This window comes from Candoia aspera, chromosome 5 (assembly GCF_035149785.1).
Source record: "Candoia aspera isolate rCanAsp1 chromosome 5, rCanAsp1.hap2, whole genome shotgun sequence".
Classification (NCBI taxonomy): domain Eukaryota; kingdom Metazoa; phylum Chordata; class Lepidosauria; order Squamata; family Boidae; genus Candoia; species Candoia aspera.
This window is the reverse complement of record NC_086157.1, coordinates 13,004,753-13,024,982: the sequence shown is the minus strand read 5'-3', so window position 1 is coordinate 13,024,982 and position 20,230 is coordinate 13,004,753. Positions and strand designations below refer to the sequence as shown.

The 20,230-nt window shown below is 39.2% G+C and overlaps 2 protein-coding genes across 2 annotated transcripts in view; both read right to left on the bottom strand.

Annotated features, from left to right (window-relative positions):
* Window positions 1-15,051, bottom strand: part of ERCC6 (ERCC excision repair 6, chromatin remodeling factor) — a 62,323-nt gene extending 47,272 nt beyond the window's left edge. The window contains exons 1-5 of the mRNA XM_063304616.1: window positions 14,846-15,051; window positions 9,847-10,280; window positions 9,144-9,261; window positions 7,059-7,200; window positions 5,400-6,078 (exon numbers count right to left, since the gene is read on the bottom strand). Coding sequence (XP_063160686.1) covers window positions 5,400-6,078; window positions 7,059-7,200; window positions 9,144-9,261; window positions 9,847-10,277 — 1,370 coding nt within the window. The 5' untranslated portion in view covers window positions 10,278-10,280; window positions 14,846-15,051. The remainder of the gene's footprint in view (window positions 1-5,399; window positions 6,079-7,058; window positions 7,201-9,143; window positions 9,262-9,846; window positions 10,281-14,845) is intronic.
* The window catches only part of CXCL12 (C-X-C motif chemokine ligand 12), a 277,761-nt gene that overhangs the window by 94,567 nt on the left and 162,964 nt on the right, over window positions 1-20,230 (bottom strand). The window lies entirely within an intron of this gene.

Sequence of the window (20,230 nt, the reverse complement as noted above, 5' to 3'; positions counted from 1 at the left end):
TCATCATGGATCTGATTTTTGATAGTGGGAGTTGTGTACATAGGGGCCAGAGTTAGTCTGGAGCAAATCAGCACATGGAAGACAAAAGACTTTTGGCCAGGGTATAGAAGTGAGATACTGTCCCTGCAGTAGTGGGGGAGCAGCACTTTAGACCCTGGAAGGAGCAGTTGGCTGCACAGTTTTTTTGTCCCTACTTTCCATTCATCACAACTATTAGCATTAGTGACTGCTAATGGCATGGCTGATTGCATCAGCATATCTGCACTTAGGTTGAATTTTTACTATCAATACTTTTAATTTCCTGTACAGGTTAAAGAAACCCAACTTGGCATTTTCTCAGCCGCGTATTTAAAAAGAAAAATCTCTTATTACTCAAACTGAAATAATATGACAATCTGTAAATGTTGTGCTATATCTGCTTCAGAATTCTGATCTATTTTCAAGTGATCAGACACCTTGTAATAAACAAGAAAAAGCATATTATTTAGTCAAATCAGATAGGATTAAGCAGAATGATCCTTTTCTATGTACTGCAAGAACAAGAGAAGACGAGCAAGTTGATTTTTCAAACTATATCCAGGAATCAAGCTGGGTTTATAGTTTATGTTTCTAGAAGATAATACTTTTTTATTTCAAAAAGCCAAGAATCCCTTAATGATCATTATCATTTTGGAAACTGAGAGAATGATTTATTCAGATCTGTCTGTTTATGACTTGTGCTAGGTCGCTCTAATTGCTGCTTCCTTGGCAGTTGATATGTATGCTATTAGAATTATGAGTCTTAACAAATAAAAAACTGACTGGAGATTAGGAGTGAAAGCTGTATTTGGATCCCTACTCAGAATACATGTTCCTGAGTTTTATGAAGCTATTAGTATTTTGGATTACCCAATCCTTAAAATGCAGTAACGTTTAAATGCCTCTCGAAGCATTGTGTTTGTTTTAAAGGAGGTTCAAAAGAACTTTCAAAAGGAGATGCATTTAAAAAAGGATGATAACATTTTATGGATAGAGAGGCCGGGGTACTTGTATGTGTTGCACTGGAATACCTGTTAAATACACTATTTTCTCATTATTTAAAAAAGATACTTTTCTTCCACCAGTACATGCTTTGGGTATTACCTATCTTCTTCCAACAATGGAGGATCAATTAGCCAAAGAGCAAATATATGTCCAGATCCTCAATGGCACTCTTGTCCATGGCAACATGGCAAAGGGAGAAGTTCTCTGGTTGATGCTCAGCTCTGGTCACCCGTCTTATCTAAGCAGACAAGTAGACTGAGGCTCTATAAGCCTCTTTTTATATAAATAGGAAGGAGAGGAGACAACACTAAAGCCAATAAAGAATTATGGGCCTTGATAATCAACACACTGGGCATGAAGTGGCAGCCACAATACTTCCTCACTGCCCTCAGATAGTGACAAAGAAAAGTTAAAGCTACCTGCAGTGATCATAGTCATTGCCTAAAGTTTCTGGAGTTCCGAGAAAATCAATATCATGGAAAAATGACATAAGAAATTTTGTGATGCAAAAATTGCTTACAAATACCCTTGGGCATTCTCCTCCTTATTCAAATCTGAGGGGGAAAAGCACTATTAAGAATATGGCCATCCAAACATAATCCAGTAAGTAGAATACACACCTTAATCCCTTTCCTGCTGGAATGTGAAAGAGGAACAATGGGGAAATGTTAACTGGCGCCGCTTCTAAAGGATGGTCTTGAAGTGGGCTTACACACTTTTGCCTTCTTTCATATGCAGCAATGTCTCTCTTTTACCACCAAATCGTTTCCACTATAGTATGCCAAAGCCTCTACATAGATGGGCTGATGTAGTTCTCCAGGAGTTAAGCTTGATTTAGGGGAGTCTTTACTGTATTATTAAAGGTATTATCAGAGGTATTAAAAAGCTAGAAAGTAGGAAGTAAATCATGAGATATCAGGGGAGAGGCAAAGAGAAGATTCAACTGCTCCTTCAGATGAATGTAATGACAAATCATTGTGTGGCGTTACACCTAAATAGCCCCTAGGTGAAGATACTTAATAGCTGAAGGATTCATTTGACTGAAGGGGGTTGGAGGACTGTGTAAAACATAAAATACAAAAAACTATCAGAAGTCAGAGGGGGAGAGAATTATTTCTTAATACGAAAATGTAATAATTTCGGCCACTGATATCCTGATATACAATTAAAAGTATCTTCACATCTCTGGTTTTTATAAAGAACCATTTCAAAGTTAGAAATACCTTCCTTGGAAAGGAACTTCAGTATCTGGGCCAAAACCAAAGTGGTTCTATTATCAGCAATTTTATGCCATTCTAATTAAGGCAGGGCTGCAGATCCCTTCCTTACATGAGAGTAACAGAAAGCACTTCTAGATGTAGTTGCCAGCTGTTATTTCAGAAGTCAAGGAAGACTGCTTCAGGGAAACAGCTTATTTAACCAACAGTTTAGGGGCAACAACAATTGGGAACTTCATCTCTTCCAGGCCATAATGCTTCTCAATTGTTGATTACTTCAATCTGGGCAGGGTTCAGATTTTGTTTGTTTGTTTTGCTTGAGAACAAAGACTGGAGCAGCTGAAAACCATGGCCCTTTCTGCCACTTTCCTAACTCCTAATCACGTTTTTTCAAGACAACTTCTCATGAATGGCTGTTCCCTGTTCTTGTGACTTCCAGTTTAATTTGTTTAATTTATCATTTTTATGGTCTTTTATTTCTAGAGATCATATCAATTTCAGAAAGAGTTGTGAATAAGGCTTCAAATTCTCAGGAAACAATCAATTAAGCAACTATGATTTTTTAAATTAACTGACATACAGTACCTAGTTGACATATGCTTTAATAGTAGCCATTTTGGCATTTCAGATTAAAATAAAAAATGTTATAAATCACAAAAACTACATGACTTAAGTTTTTCAACCTTTTAAAGTTTTATACTGTCTTTTGCAAATTGTAAAACAGGCAGTCCTTGCATTAGACCTACAATACACAAGTTGCTGCACTTACGCATAGCAACAGAAACTCTTACATTTATCCCATCGTCTCCTTTGAGTGCCTACCCTTCTACTGCTTCAGAATGATCTGCTGCAGACAAATGGCATGCCAGAACTACTTGAGTGTTTTCCTTCTTGCTTGTTTCCCACCTGTCTCTCTGGAATCACAATTTTTTAATTGGTCTTGTGCTTCAGATGTTCAGAGGAGACACCCAGCTGGCTGTCAAGCTTTACAATCATAATATTTTAATCATGATGAAGAACCGTCTCCCCAATACAATCCTAAAAGCTTCTCTGTGGGAAGAAAATTCATTTTCTTTCTTTTGAAGTAAGTGGGATTCCCCACATAGCAAAGTGCTCAAGTGAGCAATCCGGGAGGACTGCCTCTGGTATCTGATGGAGGGGGAAAGAAAACTCACCACATTTCCATCCAGTTGTTTTTATCAACTATAATCAAGAAATAAAATGCAAGTATGAGCAAATGATACTTCGTTAGCAATTTCACTCCATTTTATCTCCTAGAAACATTTCCCTTAACGCAGATCATCTAGGGAGCGGGAGCACAACAACATCAACGTGGACAGATGCCGTTTAACAGCCATAACTATGTCTATGAAACTTCAGATGTAATGTTCCTGTAGCAATTATAGTTACTGTTATCTCTAAAATTCATTTAGGCTTTTATTGTAACTTCAGCAACTGTAGGAAATGTATGACTTTAGAAAGGATAAATTGCTATAGTCTTAATGTTATTAAAAAAACTTGTTGGAATGGATTTAAAATGTGGATATTAAAACTTTCAATCAAAATAAATTACTCCTGATCAAAACACTGAATTAAAAATGATTTAATATTGAGCTAAGTCAATGAAAAAAAGCTTTTAATAAAATAACAAATATTTTATATTTAACATATGTATTAATTCTTTGCAAAATCTCTCAGAAAGGCTTTTGTTTCTTAAGCCACAGGTTTTTCTTGGTCTCTCCTCAAAAACCCAGATTAGAGAATATAGTTCTTTGAAAATAAGCATTTTAACATATTTTGAGCTAAATGCTCCAGACCAATCTAGAGCATTTATTCCAGGATACGCAAAGGCAGGATGGGCTGGCTATTTGTAATTTTAAAAGGAATATTAAACTATATCTTTTGATTTTTTTAAAAAATAAAAAATGTATCAAGGGCATGATTTCTCAATTATCTATCAGACTGGACTTAAATTCCAGAGTTGTGCATTCCAGTAACTTTCTAATAACTGGAGCCACAAAACTGAAATAACCCAAGCATTCAAAGTCATTTGGAGCCTATGAACAAATAAAGGCAACAAGGGCAGAGGGAAAGGCACACAAAAATAACTAACTTCTTCTATCCAAGATGGGCAGTTCCTTAAAAATGTGTAATTTGTGTCCACCAGTGTTCTGTACCAGATAACAATTCTTTGTCTTTGCATTTACTACAAATGTTGGAATAATTACATCTTTGAGACAGAAGCGTCCATTAAAAAAGTGGATTGATTTTGATCTATTCTAAAATTAAGTATTTTTTGTCCATTTACCAAATATAGAATGTAAAGGCATAGAACATCATTCAAGGTAATCCATCAATCCATCCATCCATCCATCCATCCATCCATCAAATTTGTCACCGCCCATCTCCTCTGAGCGGACGAACTCTGCTCTAATATATATTCATTTATCACTGAACTAAATGATTAGTTTGTCCCACTGTACTCAGTGAGAATCAAATTAGAATACAGGTAGACCTTGCTTAGCAGCTGCTTCGTGCAGCAACCATTCGAAGTTACAAAGGTGCTGAAAAAATAACTTTGTGACCAAGGTGTGTATTTACAATCTTTGCAGCACCCCTCTCAGCCACGTGTTCGCCATTACAGTCAGTTAGTATGCATTGTGTGCTGACCTGTTTTCTTCCCCATTCCTCACAGAGCAGAGAGATTGGAGAGGAAGGGATTGCAAGAGAGTAAGCAGGCATACAATGGGGAATACACATTAAATGCACTAGCACCATTTGCCTAGTGCACTCGCAGCTCCCAGCCTTGAGCATGCTAGGCAAATAGTCAGCATTAGCACGTTCCTTTTGATGTGTATTCCCCATTGTGTGCCTGCTTACTCTCTTGTAATCCCCTCCTCTCCATGAATGTAAAAACAAACATTAATTCACTTCTTGCTAATTATTCCAGCCCAATGGTGAGCATTCCAAAGGGCAGGGGATTGGGAAAAAGGAAAGCTAAGTAAAATCGTAAGCACAGTCATGATCACATGATTTTCCACTCAGCGACCACATTGCCGGTCCCAATTGTGGTTGCTAAATGAGGACCACCTGTAATTTAACCTGGTTTAATCCCATAATCTGGACCTTCCAAAATATAAATATGTGCTATATACTGACCTCAACCTTTGCTTATAGTAATCTTCGTTGCCATCATCTCTGTATCGCTTTATTCTCCGCTTCCCAATAATGTCCTCCTCTTCTTCTTCCTCAGAAGAGCTTGGGAAGAAATCATTGTCCATGCTGTCTTCTTGACACTCTTGCTTTAGCAAGTGTTCCTTTTCCCATGACATAGGTTTCACATTATCCTCCTCTTGAAAAAATTCTTCCTCGTCTGAAATGTTAAGGTCTTCGTAAGACATGCATCCAGAATCCTCCCAATCATCCTGTTGTCCCCTTTTCTCCAACTCCTTGGCCTGATGAAGTCTGGCTTTTGCCTGAACATGAAGAGCAGGCTTCTGCAGACAACTATCACTTTTTGATGGGCCTTTGTTCTTGTTTCCCTTGCCTTTTATGAAACAAACTAGAGATTTGGTTTGATTACTCTCTGAGGGCACTTTATGCTTGCCCCCCTTATGAAATGATGGTTTCTTTCTCTCAGACAAGAGCTTTGCTTGATCCGCCAAATGCTTCTCAAAACCTGATGTTTCATTTAGCATTATCCTACGGGGTTTCCTCTCTTGTTTCTTAAGTAGTTTCGTTCCAAAAGGAGTCATCTGACCAGTTCGGATAAGTGTCTCCCATTCAGTTTCTCCCTGCGCGGACATAAGCATACTTCCAAGAGATGAAGGATCAGGATCTAAAAAAAGATATGCGGGCATTCATATACAAATACACTTTTTGTTTTAAAGATCTATACAGGGGTTTCTTTTCCTAACAACAATAATCAGCGCAAACAGAGTCATGTATGCAACTTGTCCATATTGGAAAGGTGTTCTACATGAAAAAGAATGCCACCTAGAAGAACAGCAAGGACTATTCTCAATCACCTCAGAGATCAGGTCATGAAATAATGGATGTGAATTACAGGAAGGCAAATTCTGACTAAATGCTAAAAGAATTTCTACTAGTAAGAAAAAGTTCAACAGCACAACTAATCACCCAGAGAGATTACATGCTCCCTTCACTGACTCTGTTCTGCAGAGGCTAGGTAGCTATTTGCCAGCGATATTTCAAACTGGATCCCTGTACTACGTAAGGGGTCGGATTTCATGGCCTAAATGGCCCTTTCCAACTCTAGGATTCCAAGTTTTTCAGACAAAATGTTCATCCCAAGGACCCTCCTGGCATTCAAACCTTCAGTTTTATTTTAACTGTTAAAAGACAAAACCATATTTTTTCTGCAGGTCTCCAGCTGGTGTTTAGCATTTCAATATACATATATAACCACCAATACTCAAAAGATAGCATGCTCCACTAAGACAATTTTATTCTACTTTGCATAATTTTATGTGTTGACAGATAGTACTGCAATGAAAAATATACTTCAATCATGCTTTTTGTCAACTTAAACATTTTCTGTAGCTTGGTTCATTTGATTAACACTTTCAATTTATTAAGACCAATGTTCTAATCTCAGGAGAACAAGCATCCCTTCTGAACCATCCCAAGATTTACTTTCATTTGTGAAAAATTCCCGTACGAGTACTCAGATATCCCATTTTGCAGGTGTGCAAAATTAAAACAGTGCTAAATCTCTCTAAAGAACAATCTGCTGAAATGTATTAGCATGTTCATTTGCACTCAACTATCAAAATTTCATTTAAAGCAAACATATACCAAAATGGCCTCCAAACTCATCATTTGATTCCTTAGCTTCATATTCTTCAACTGCAGCACCAACTGTTCCATCATCAGGATTTTCTTCACCAATACTTTGAAGGTGCTTTTGTTTTGTTTTCATTTTTTTAAACTGTTGCTCCTGAAATGATAAAAGAGTATTCTGCATTAATGCAGACTAACATATGTTCTTTTCTAAAAATCACTGAACAGAATAGATGAAGACTAGCAGTTACTTTAAAAAAAAAAAGCTGAACCTTTGGCGTATGTAGGACATTTTGCACTTAAAACATTTCCAACTTCAAACAGAACATTCTGGTTTTCTCCCAGCTTTGGAACAAGACTACCATTCGAAATGACTCTCAAGTGTTCCACCTATTCCAAGCCCCAGGATCTGCCTTTTTGCTCTTTTGTTCAAGCTGGGACTGGTCAGGGTCCTGCTGCTCTTGTCTCAGACTGGAAGGTTGATGGGGCAGAACGCTTCACAGCTTGAAATGCCACTGGGACATTGCTCTGCTACAACCGACTGGTCAACTGGTGACTGGTGCTGGAACTCTGATGGTAAGTATCAGTCTGCCTCCCTTAGGGGCATTTTACTTTTAGTGTACTTCAGTTTTAATTTTTAAAAGTTTCAAATCAGTATAAAGACCAGTATATTAGAAGGGAGAGAGGTCAGTACTCTCTGCTTTGCTAATCATCCCACTTTTGGACATTTAGCTTTTTTCTAAACAACAACAACAACAAAACACTGCTTATTTGGGAAAACTAATTCTTCAGATTTAGTATTCAGTGAATGCTAGAGCTGCTGTTGGCAACATCCAATTAATACAGCCCTTTATGGCTACACCCTGCCCCTCCAGCAGTTCAACCACCAGCTCCACCAGCACAAGAACCCTGACTCTAACACAACGGGGCATTAGAAGGAAAGTCAGAGAAAGGACTACTAGTCTGAGGAGGATGACAGCGGCACAAAGGCTGGGCTGCTGAACACTTTTTTATCTTTAGGCAGCATGATGCCACCAGCTGGCATCATGTGGGAGAATGAAGTAGGGCATCCTCCCCCAAGCACAAGCAGAGCAGGTGGCAGTGCTCGCTGTCAGCCCAGTATGCTTAGTCCCATGTCAGTGAGGAAAAAACCGCCCCACCTTTATCCCGTTCTGATCAGCGATCACCAAGAGGAACCCAGAGACAGCTGCCAAAGCTACAACAGCCTCAAGGGCAGTAGAGCATGGGGCCACTTCAGGCTTAATCGGCTTCCCCTGAAAGACTCAGATCAGCAGATGTAAGGACTTTCTGCGTGGGAGATCCTCGGCAGCCATGACAAACCAGGCTGCCAACGACCTTCAGGGCACCTGTTCTGAAACCCGATGCCTGTGTAATGAAACAGCAGTCGGTGAACAAATGTAGGAAGGCCCAAAGGCATCAGAGATGAGTGCAGATGAGGGTCCTGGGTGGCCAGCCCTTCAGCCCAGCAGGTGATGCAGGTCCTAGGACTTCGTATAGCTTCTTACTCCAAGTGCAGAATCCCCAAACATACTGTGCCATCTGCAGTAACTCATACTGACCTCTCACTCCTTTTAGGTGCTTCTGAGCATGAATGAGCACTACAGTGTCTTGCTTGATACAGCTGATCACGTCTTCAGCTTTTTAACCTATAGGTTGGGTGGGTATTTATGCATATGTCATTAAGACACAGCATTTGGTTTCACAGTACTATCTTTAAAACTATGACTGTGCAAAGGACATTATGCACAAATGACTGAAGAATTAGGACAACAAACATTCAGAAAAATCACTCAACTTCTCAGTGGAAAAAATTAAGAATCAGGTTAACAAGGCTTTATCAGTTCTTTTCACTAGGACATATTCTAAGAATTTAGTTAACACCAAAACCAGATAATAGCTAATTCTCTGAGGACTTCAGAGGCAGTAACAAACTGCAACCAATTATTATTTACTAATAAGAGATACTACGCATGTAAAATTAAAAAATCAAATTAATTTCAAGGAGTATTAAACACGGATCATTCCAACAGTGAAAAGAATTAAAGCAAATTTAACTCATAACTAGTAATTTTTCATTACCTTGTTGTAGTTTTCTTTCGCAGAATCCAGTTTTCCACTAACATCCTTATTAGTAGTAGTCTGAGGAGTAAATTGTTCAAGAATTGTAGCATATGGTTTCAGAGATGATGTACATGGTCTGAAAATAAAATTCAATTATATTTGAAATTCAGATTGAAAAGTGCATCATAAATATATTAATATGGAATATGAACACCCCTTTATTTTTGTGGAGCAGCAGTCTGCCTTACAATGTTGACAACAGAACTCTGAGCAGCAGGACCAGAGGTTCATCTAGAAACTTCAATCCACAAAGTATTTATAAACATCCTGAAACATGGATTCAAATGCACCTTACCCAAATCAGTGGATTTCACCTTAAGGTTTTCACAATGTCAAGTGAACTAACCAGAATGATTGTATTCTTAGATTCTGCTTGTAATAAAGATGGCATTTGATAGTTTGAAATCAACATTTTCAGAAGGATGGAAAAAGGCTTTTCATTCCACTACTGAAATTAAGCTAGCAGCCACTGACTGAATTTGCCACAATTAGCAGCATGGACCCCTTTTGCAATGTTTCAAAAGAAGCATCTGTTGACGATGCAGAGACTATGTTCTCTAAGGTAGTCACTTTATTTCAAGCATGCGCTCCCACTCCAAACGTTCAGAAGGCCTATAAATGTCTATATGCTAGGCATATAGTAAAGTGTCATTCAACCTACCCCACGGCTTCCAATTCAGTCTGGTGCTCTGCTTCAGCTCCATCAATTTGACCCACTTTAGCTGCTTCATTTATTGCCTTGTCTATCTGCTGAAGGACTCCATGTTCTAAGACATCTTGGTCATAGACATCGATTCCCAGTCCTCTGAGCTCAAGCGCTTGATCACTAGGTGCCACTGACTGAATCTGCTGCCGGTCAATTAGCAGCATGGACCCCTTTCGCAATGTTCCAAACGAAGTATCTGTTGATGATGCAGAGACTTTCTTCTCCAAGGCTTGCGCCTTCCAATGATCCTCCGTATGATATTCACAGGGAAGCAAATCATTCCCTTGCTTCGCTTCCTTTGCTCCATTATTACTTGAATTACTACTGCCATCATTATCATTCTGTTCTTGAATGCTACCTTCTGGCTGAAGTTTCTGAACAGGCATCCTCTGTTCAAACAAGAGAAAGAAGCAGTTTGAGATACTGGATTTAAGAATTTTATATTGCAAGTAGAATCTCCAGTTTGGAATTCTCCTGAATCAAATATGACCCAAGCAAAAATGAGCAAAGATATTTTTGGCACTTTAAAATCCTAATCTCCAACTATACTCAACAGCCATTACAGCATCATACTGGGACGGCTTGCAGACTCAGCATGTACCACTGTTCTGCAACCTTACTTTAAACATCAACACACCACCACCTTCTCTCACAGAATTGCTAAGAGAACTTAACATTTTGCATATAAGATGCATGAGTTTATCTGCACTTATAAGGTCTATGGGAAAATTTAGGTAAAGGACAAAACTGTCAACAATTTAATTTTTCTTTTTTAAAAATAATTAGAGGTTCACATAATTAAGCATATACCATAATACACACTTAATTAACTCTAGAACCATTATTTCCTAGGGAGCAAATGGAGCTCTCTATTCATAGTATAGTTGGCTCAAGCAATTGATGAATTTGAGATGCTAGATCTGGAATGGGCCTCTGGTATGTTGTTGACTACTGAATTATAGGCCTAATGTATATAAATGACTGAAGTTTTAATGTGGGAAACAAGCACTGTTATTTCTTCCTGTACTTTGCCTGCAAATGATAGATGCACAGTAAGCATAATCAATCAAAAGGTTCCTCACATTAAAGATTGTTCCCCCTTCTTTAAATAGGAGTATCACCCCTCAAAGTGAGAATAAATACCTTTCTAGGTTCAACTGAGCTTTTGACTTGGATGGAAAGAAGCAGTGTAATCTGAGATGGATTTTGCTTGATGAAAATCTAAACAGAATGACACTAGGTGTGATGGAGAAGTCTAATTTTTCAGTTAGATAGTGATTATTCCTATGTTCACTCTAAAACATGGCACTTAGATCCTTTATTGGTCACTAAATAAATGTTTAAAAGTAAAACAGGAAACGTTTTAGAGCACTATTTTAAAGAAAATGACTATTTATAAACAACAGTGTAAAACTAGTGGAATGAATAAAAACTGTTGCTGGTGGGGTTGGAAAGTATTAAAAAAAATAGCTATATAAATCTAAGACAGGAAGATTAGAATCAGATATTCAGTCCTATTGCAAAAATTCAATAAATCTGAAAATAAAAAGGCTCATATTGTTGGGGGGAAAAGGGTTATAGGAAATCAGTAGAATTTCAACAAAACTTTTACAACTGAAACAAAAATATTATGGATTTAATAAAAATTCTAAACTATTCAAATTCAAATTAAATAATGTAAAAGACTTATTGGTTGAATAATAGCTGATAATCAGATCATAACAGACTAAACCAGATTTGCGAAGAATTTGCTAATTTTTCCAAAAACGAAATAACTTAGCTTTTTTTTTCCCGTGTCAGAAGCACCTACCAAGGCGCTTCTGTATTGAAAAGATTTGCTGGTGACGTCACCATTGCCCGGGGGACGCCCGAGGGGGCTCCTTTCATGTCCCTGTTATTTTCACACTGAAGTGGTACCTAGATATCTACTTGCATTTGCATGCTTTAGAACTGCTAGGTTAGCAGGAGCTGGGACAAACTGACAAGCTGCAGACCTTAATGGTCCTCTGACTCAGCGTCTTAACCACTGAGCCACTGCGGCCCCCTAACAACTTAGCCTAAAGATAGATAGGTATCCAATTTTAAATCACCAGAGTCAAATATCTGACACATTTTAAGATAAAGCACTACTGATTGCCCCAATTTCAGAAAGTGAACTGGCAAACATTCTCTCTCCTTTGAGAAACTGTCCATATCCTAGGCCTGATATATTACTAATAGAATTCCTTAAGTTATGGAAAATTTGATGAATTGAAATTCAAATTTACTCCTAATGCTTGGAATCACTCAATGGCTATTATAATTCTAAAACCCCTTAAAATTTGCATCAAATTAGATCCTATAGGCCCACTTTCCTTTTGAAAGTAATTTCAAAATGACTGCCAATAATTTAACATTAATAACTGGTAAACTGATTCATTTACATCAAACTGGTTTCATTCCAGACAGAACCTGTAAATTGAGATACTTAATCAATTTGGAAATTAAATAATTTTTCCAATTAAAGCAAAACAGTTTTCTGGTTTATGTATTTAAAAGCCTTTGATTATGTGGATTGGAATTTTTCTGAAATTTAGCTTTGGATTTTTGAAAATTACAGACTAACCTATCAACTACTGCATGCCACAATTATATAAATTCTTTGAATTCACAGGAAGTAGCCTTAATAATATCCTTAATTAAACAACATACAAAAAATATTAATAAACCTTTCTAATTATGATTCTTGGAAAAATAATCACACAGGATGTGATTAAATGGTCTAAAACCAATTCATTTACTTTTGAGTAAAATCATACCAATTAAAATATCTGCTTTACCAAAACTATTTTTATTTCAGATTCTTTTAATTTTCTTGATAAACAATTAAATGATTAGCAATGCAAACTTGATGTTCTTCAGGTTTGGTTCCAAACAGCTTTGAATAAAAAATTTGATATATTTATATCTTAATGAGGGTGTTGCAAATGTGATGGGGGGTTGCAAATGTGAAATCATATCTTTAGGCATTTGAATTTACTTAAAAAACATGTCTTCAGTAATGGAAGATTTAAATAGTCACTACATAAAATTAAAAAAACATCAATGTAGGTAATAAATCTTTAAGGAAAACATTTTTAGGAATGGTTTGTTTGTAAAACAGATCTTACTCAGCATTTAAGACACAAAAATCATATAAGGATCTTTTAATGCTAATTTTTTTCTCCCCTCATTCCTTACACTACTGCATCCTCTATTTTTAAATAACACAGAATAAAAAATATACATTAGCTGGAAAGAGAAGGGGCTGTACTATATTAAAGATTTTAATATAAATTTAACTTCATTCTTTAAAGTTGAGACTGAAGAGAAGTTACGAAAGGATTTAAATTGGTTGTAGTGGATGCAGATTAAAATTGTTTTGAAAAATCAGATTTTTATTCAAGCCAATAGATCATTTATAGAATTTGAACATTCATTTAATATATAATGGTAGAAAAGGGTAACATTCAAAAATTTATAAATTAATTGAAATAGGAAATAACCAATCTTTGAAGATGATATGGGAACTTCCATTCTGAGAAACTAGAATATGAATGGAAACCCCATTCCTAAGCTTCCCCTCAACAGCTATGCAGGAAATATACTCAGCTGAGAATTTTTCCCTGTATTGTTTTTATAAAGTACTCTAATAATAAAAATAGTAATGAACCACCTACATAACTTTATCAGACACTACAGAAGATAAAAGCATTGTGAACTGAATATTCATATCAAAAATCTCGCTTTCTATATATTGATCTGATTTTGTGAAATGTTGCTGTCTAGACATTTTATGTTAACATAAAATAAATTTAGGAAAAAAAAACCTGGGCTCTAAAGTTGATTTCCCTCTAGATGATCAGAGATGCATACTTCAAATGTTTCACATGTAATGTTACAGTAAAGCTTTCCCCCCCCCCTTCATTCCTTACACAGCTTAGACATCCTGAGTTATTTAGCAGTATCTGAGGTCAAAGATGATTTAACTAGAAATGTATAAATAGAAAGTAATCTATTTCAGAATCTCTCCAGAACCTACTTTCTCCAGAAAATAATTTATTTAGGAATCTCTCCAGAATACATTAACATATTCCTCCCCCCTCCCAGCCCCACAATGTTTGTAGTTACAGAATAGCATCTTGGTCCTTTTACCCAGCTATCCCTTAAATACTGCAAAATCAGGCAATACAGTACATAAAAGTCTCCCATGAGTTGACTTGTTGGACAAGTCTACACATTTTCCTTGGCAGCAATATGGAAGTGGTGAATCACCACCTTCTCCTCGGCTTTAACTTCCCACCTAGCCTTCAGGCCAGGCCTCCCATCCACATACAAACCACCCTGACAGGGAGCGCCCCTTTGGTGAGATTCCAGTGCTCACTAACCATTTCAGCATTGCTAGTCATTGCTCTACCAGAGTGTTGATGATTATTAGATTTTTATCCTGCCTTTATTTTGTGCAACTCAAGGCTGTTAATTCTATACAAATGTCAATTTTTAAATTAATAATGAAAAAGTTCCATTTAACAAGAAGCATTATTACATTGCTATTGTATTATTATTCTTATGAGATTTTTATCCCTTTGGGCAACTCAAGGCGGCGACTATACCTAATGTTCCGTAACCACCACCCTGCGAGCTGGGTTGGGCTGAGAGAAAGGGACCGGCCCAAAGTCACCCAGCCGGTTTTCACGCGCAAGGCAGGCCTAGTCTCCTGGTTTCCAGCCCAGCACCTCAAAGGTCTCAAGTGCGGAGCGGCTTGCTTCTTAAAGCCACCTGCCTCCTCCTCCTCCTCGTCTCAGCTCTCTCTTAGCTGCAGGTTCAGGGGCTGCCTCGCAGACTCTGAGGGACCCTCTTGCTAGGACGGCCGTGACTCCGGCACAAAAGCGGGAGAGGAACCGAAGAACGAGGCAGCCAAGAAAGCGGCACCTACTGCAACCGGAGGAGCGAAGAGAGGCTGAGAAGCCCCGGGGTGAACGGACGAACCCTCCCCGGCCGCGCGGGGCGGCGAAGGGGAACCCGGAGAAGGCCCTCCTCGCCCCGTCGCGGGCCGGCCGCACCCCCGAAGGCCACGACGCTCCGCTCAGGAAGAGGCAGGAGACGAGGTCCCCAGCAACTCCCGCGCCGGACCTCCGGGCCGCTTCCAACCCGCCGCGAGCCCAGCAGACCTCTGCGCACGCGCCCGTCGGCTCGCCGACTTCCGGTGGGTCGAGCGCTCCCGCCACGGAACGCGTGGGGCGCCTGCGCGAGGGGCAGCGTCTTCCGGTCTCCAAGTGGCCATTGGTTGGGGCTGGGCTCTACCTACCTGGGCGGTTCAAGCACGTGCTAGCAGCCGGGAGCGGGCGGGCAACGCGCGGGAAGCTCATGCTTGCTTTAGTGGTTCAAAGGTGGTTGCGGTTCCGACTCCCAGATAAGAAGGTTTCTTTAGACGGTGAGCAACTGTTTCTCCACCGTGGCAACTTCAAGAAGGGTGGACTTCAACTCCCAGAATTCCCCAGCCACCCTGCTGGCTGGGGAGTTCTGGGAGTTGAAGTCCACCCTTCTTAAAGTTGCCACGGTGGAGAAACACTGCGGTAGACCAACATCTTTAGAATGATACAAAACAGCACAAAAATGTCATCAATAAATAACAGCATGTTGTTTATTCGTTTAGTCGCTTCCGACTCTTCGTGACTTCATGGACCAGCCCACGCCAGAGCTTCCTGTCGGTCGTCAACACCCCCAGCTCCCTCAGGGACGATTCCGTCACCTCTAGAATATCATCCATCCACCTTGCCCTTGGTCGGCCCCTCTTCCTTTTGCCTTCCACTCTCCCTAGCATCAGCATCTTCTCCAGGGTGTCCTGTCTTCTCATTATGTGGCCAAAGTATTTCAGTTTGGCCTTTAATATCATTCCCTCAAGTGAGCAGTCTGGCTTTATTTCCTGGAGGATGGACTGGTTTGATCTTCTTGCAGTCCAAGGCACTCTCAGAATTTTCCTCCAACACCACAGTTCAAAAGCATCGATCTTCCTTCGCTCAGCCTTCCTTATGGTCCAGCTCTCGCAGCCATATGTTACTACGGGGAACACCATTGCTTTAACTATGCGGACCTTTGTTGTCAGTGTGATGTCTCTGCTCTTAACTATTTTATCGAGATTTTTCATTGCTCTTCTTCCAAGGATTAAGCGTCTTCTGATTTCCTGACTACAGTCAGCATCTGCAGTAATCTTCGCACCTAGGAATACAAAGTCTTTCACTGCTTCTACATTTTCTCCCTCTATTTGCCAGTTATCAATCAAGCTGGTTGCCATAATCTTGGTTTTTTTGAGGTTTAGCTGCAAACCAGCTTTTGCACTTTCTTCTTTCACCTTCATCATAAGGCTCCTCAGTTCCTCTTCACTTTCAGCCATCAAAGTGGTATCATCTGCATATCTGAGATTGTTAATGTTTCTTCCAGAGATTTTAACTCCAGCCTTGGATTCCTCAAGGCCAGCTTGTCGCATGATGTGTTCTGCGTACAAGTTGAATAGGTAGGGTGAGAGGATACAGCCCTGCCGTACTCCTTTCCCAATCTTAAACCAGTCTGTTGTTCCGTGGTCTGTTCTTACTGTTGCTACTTGGTCGTTATACAGATTCTTCAGGAGGCATACAAGATGACTTGGTATCCCCATACCACTAAGAACTTGCCACAATTTGTTATGGTCCACACAGTCAAAGGCTTTAGAATAGTCAATAAAACAGAAATAGATGTTTTTCTGAAACTCCCTGGCTTTTTCCATTATCCAGCGGATATTGGCAATTTGGTCTCTAGTTCCTCTGCCTTTTCTAAACCCAGCTTGTACATCTGGCAATTCTCGCTCCATGAACTGCTGAAGTCTACCTTGCAGGATCTTGAGCATTACCTTACTGGCATGTGAAATGAGTGCCACTGTTCGATAGTTTGAACATTCTTTAGTGTTTCCCTTTTTTGGTATGGGGATATAAGTTGATTTTTTCCAGTCTGATGGCCATTCTTGTGTTTTCCAAATTTGCTGGCATATAGCATGCATTACCTTGACAGCATCATCTTGCAAGATTTTGAACAGTTCAGCTGGGATGCCGTCGTCTCCTGTTGCCTTGTTATTAGCAATGCTTCTTAAGGCCCATTCAACCTCACTCTTCAGGATGTCTGGCTCTAGCTCACTGACCACACCATCAAAGCTATCCCCGATATTGTTATCCTTCCTATACAGGTCTTCTGTATATTCTTGCCACCTTTTCTTGATCTCTTCTTCTTCTGTTTGGGTCTTCACTGGTACCAAAAAGCAAGGGTGGGTGCCTCTGGAGAAGGAATGCATTTCCCCAAACTCATGCTGGTGGGGATAATTAAGGGAGAAAATAGCAGAAAGATAGGAAGGGCATGTAACTGAAATCTAAAGCAGACATAATGGCCAGGATGAGGAGTATGATACTTCGCTGGCAGTTTTTTCTCACCCACAATCATTCATATTTAGCATATGAATACTTGGCCCATATGACATCAGAAACTAAATCTCAACATTAGATACGTCCAACTCTGTCGGTATGGACATGTCCTTAGAGCGGAATCTTCCACTGTCGCCAAAATAGTTTACCATCTTAAAATACGGCGGCCATGTGGGCGACCAAAACAGATGGCAAGACACCATCAATAAGGACATGCAAATTGCGGGTCTGCGCCCTGAGGATGCAGACGATCGTGCAAAGTGGCGTTTCAGGATCCAAAAAGCAGACCCCGCGATAGCAGGAAAATGCTAGGAAGAAGATTAGATACATCCATAGCTGCCTATTCACCTCTTCCAAGTGGCCTGCCTTTCAATGATCAAAGACTGGGTTTGATCTCCAGGTCTTCTTTTCTGGCATGGCAACGAGTGTGCAAAGCAAATAAACTTTTCCTGTTCACTCTTTCTCTCACACACAAGAAAATAAGGAGTGGATGAGTACTGCAAAGGGTAAGGAGTGGATGAGTACAAAGCTAGGGAAACAAGTCTCCATCTGCTATGAGCTGGGATGGGGTAAGGCAAGCAATGGTTCCTCATGTCCACCACATATGAGGGAAAGGACTGGAGACCAAGTGGAGTGCCTGGCCAAGGCAAGTCATATCTAGTTTCTGGGCTTTCAGCGATCAATGGATAGAGAAAGGGGCATTGCCCATTTGCTGACCCCCATATATTTAGAAAAAATATTGCAGAGATCAAGGGGCACATAAGATAAAACAAGAGAAATGTTCCCCCTGCTATGGAGGGTGAGATCAGCTTCAAAAAAATTCACAAGCACAAATAGAGATATATAGTTTGGGGTGATGAGAAGGATTCAAAACTATTTTTAAAATTGTATATACCTGTAGAAATATGGAAGGGAGATCCTTGTAGATCCTCTCTGGCTTTATATGACCAGCCTCACGTCATGATGAGCTATCATATCAGCTATGATTTTGGAAAAAAGCCATGCAAAATTTAGAAATAGCTCAGCCTTCATATCTTATAAAGACTTCCATGGATTGGACTTGTCATTTGCAGTATGTCATTTGCAGCAAATCATTATACCAATGATGTTATTGGCATTGTTTTATGTCTTTGTATAATGGCATCATTGCACAGATGGTGCAAACTGACACAAATTGCATAATTTGTGTGACTATGCAAATGACATAAAAATGACATAAATACAGCAGGATTTTTGTCCATTTTATCCAAAATCCATTTGCAACAAGGCCTGCTAAATCAAGGTTTATTATTTCATTATAGCATTAAAATTACAAATAATTAATCTAATTTCAATACAACTTTTATTCAGTGTGATTTATTTTTTACTTTTAATGAATGACAGCTCTTCCCTGTAGAATCATCACTGAAAGTATTGTGTTCAAGAAAGATAAGGAACAGAACACAAATTGGTACACCAAGTTAGCACCTAAGCAGTTGCAGGGTAGGGTTGACAGCATTACTTACCCTTGAAAAATCCTCTCATTCTGATCTGCTGGTGGGAATTGCCCCAACCCCAAAACATGGGTATTTCTGTATTATTCCCACGACCAACACTATCAATCCCAAGTAAGAAAGGGTTTCTTCCCATAGAGTTTCTTATTGAATACCTCTGGTACCACTGCTGCCTCTGCATTCATTTACTATCCATGCATCCTCAGTTAAGGATTCAAAATGTATCATTCTAAATAAATCATACTAATACAGCAAAGCTTTAAGATCAGGTGGAAAGTTGGCCTAACTATTAAAAACCTATCTATCCCTCTGGGATCCATTGGAAAAAGGGCTTATAATAAAATGTAAGGACAATGCAGTTGTATTCTTAGCATTTGTGCATGTGTATGATGTAATGCTTTATATAACTATCCATTTATCCTAGTCTGTATTACTGCATTGATTTTTATAAAGGCTTGGATAATATGCTGTATTTTAGAGTATGAGTGAAGGTTGAGCTGGAAAATTACAAAAGCTGCAGTGGGAAACTGTAACAGAGAAGACACATATACAGTACAGTTGCAAAGGTGAATGGTGAAGAAAAGGGCTCATGAGTTGTCAATGATATCCAGAAATGGCACCAGGCTTGTAAGTTGAAATAACAAGAAGCTGCTTAGAGGAACAAGGAAGGAGGAAAAATCTATATATAAAAAACAATTGGATAGACCAAAAATGAGAGCTCAGCAATGAAGAAAGGAATACTGAGGCAGTGGTACATAGCTAAAATCACCCACATCTGCTTAGACAAAGCCAGCAGTTCCTATTTTTTCCCCTTTATATGGCCTGCTGTCTCACTGCTGAAACCTTTTGCTGATCAGTCTGCTTTAATCTGCATAACCCAAAGGTTTACTCTCACCACTGAGTTTGTGACATCCTTCCCCCATAGGCAAATTATTATGAAATTAAAAATAACATACAGTAGATACACATATTGTAATGGTATGTGGGAAAATTTGGGAGACTGTGCAAAGAGATGCTGCCAAGGGAACAGTCAGATAAGAGACAGCATAGCCAGCAGCTAGATAGTAGGTGGGGAAAGAGGCTCAGAAGAGACCCTCTCTAGTTTCTCTGGCTGTAAAGGAGACAGAGGGGAGAACTGTACTTTCAGACTTGCAAGATTCTGTCAATGTAGCTTTGCAATAAAGGAGAATTAGCTCATCTGGTTGTGACTTCTATCTGGTTTACCCCACAAGGCTGACAGATATTTACACATCATCTATTCCATTCAGAGTAAGCAACATTGTGCAAAGGACAGGAAAAAAGTAAGAAGCATATCTCTCTATAACTTGGTGCAAACCTCTACCACATCCATCCACCAATGTAACCACTGCCTTTTTTGCT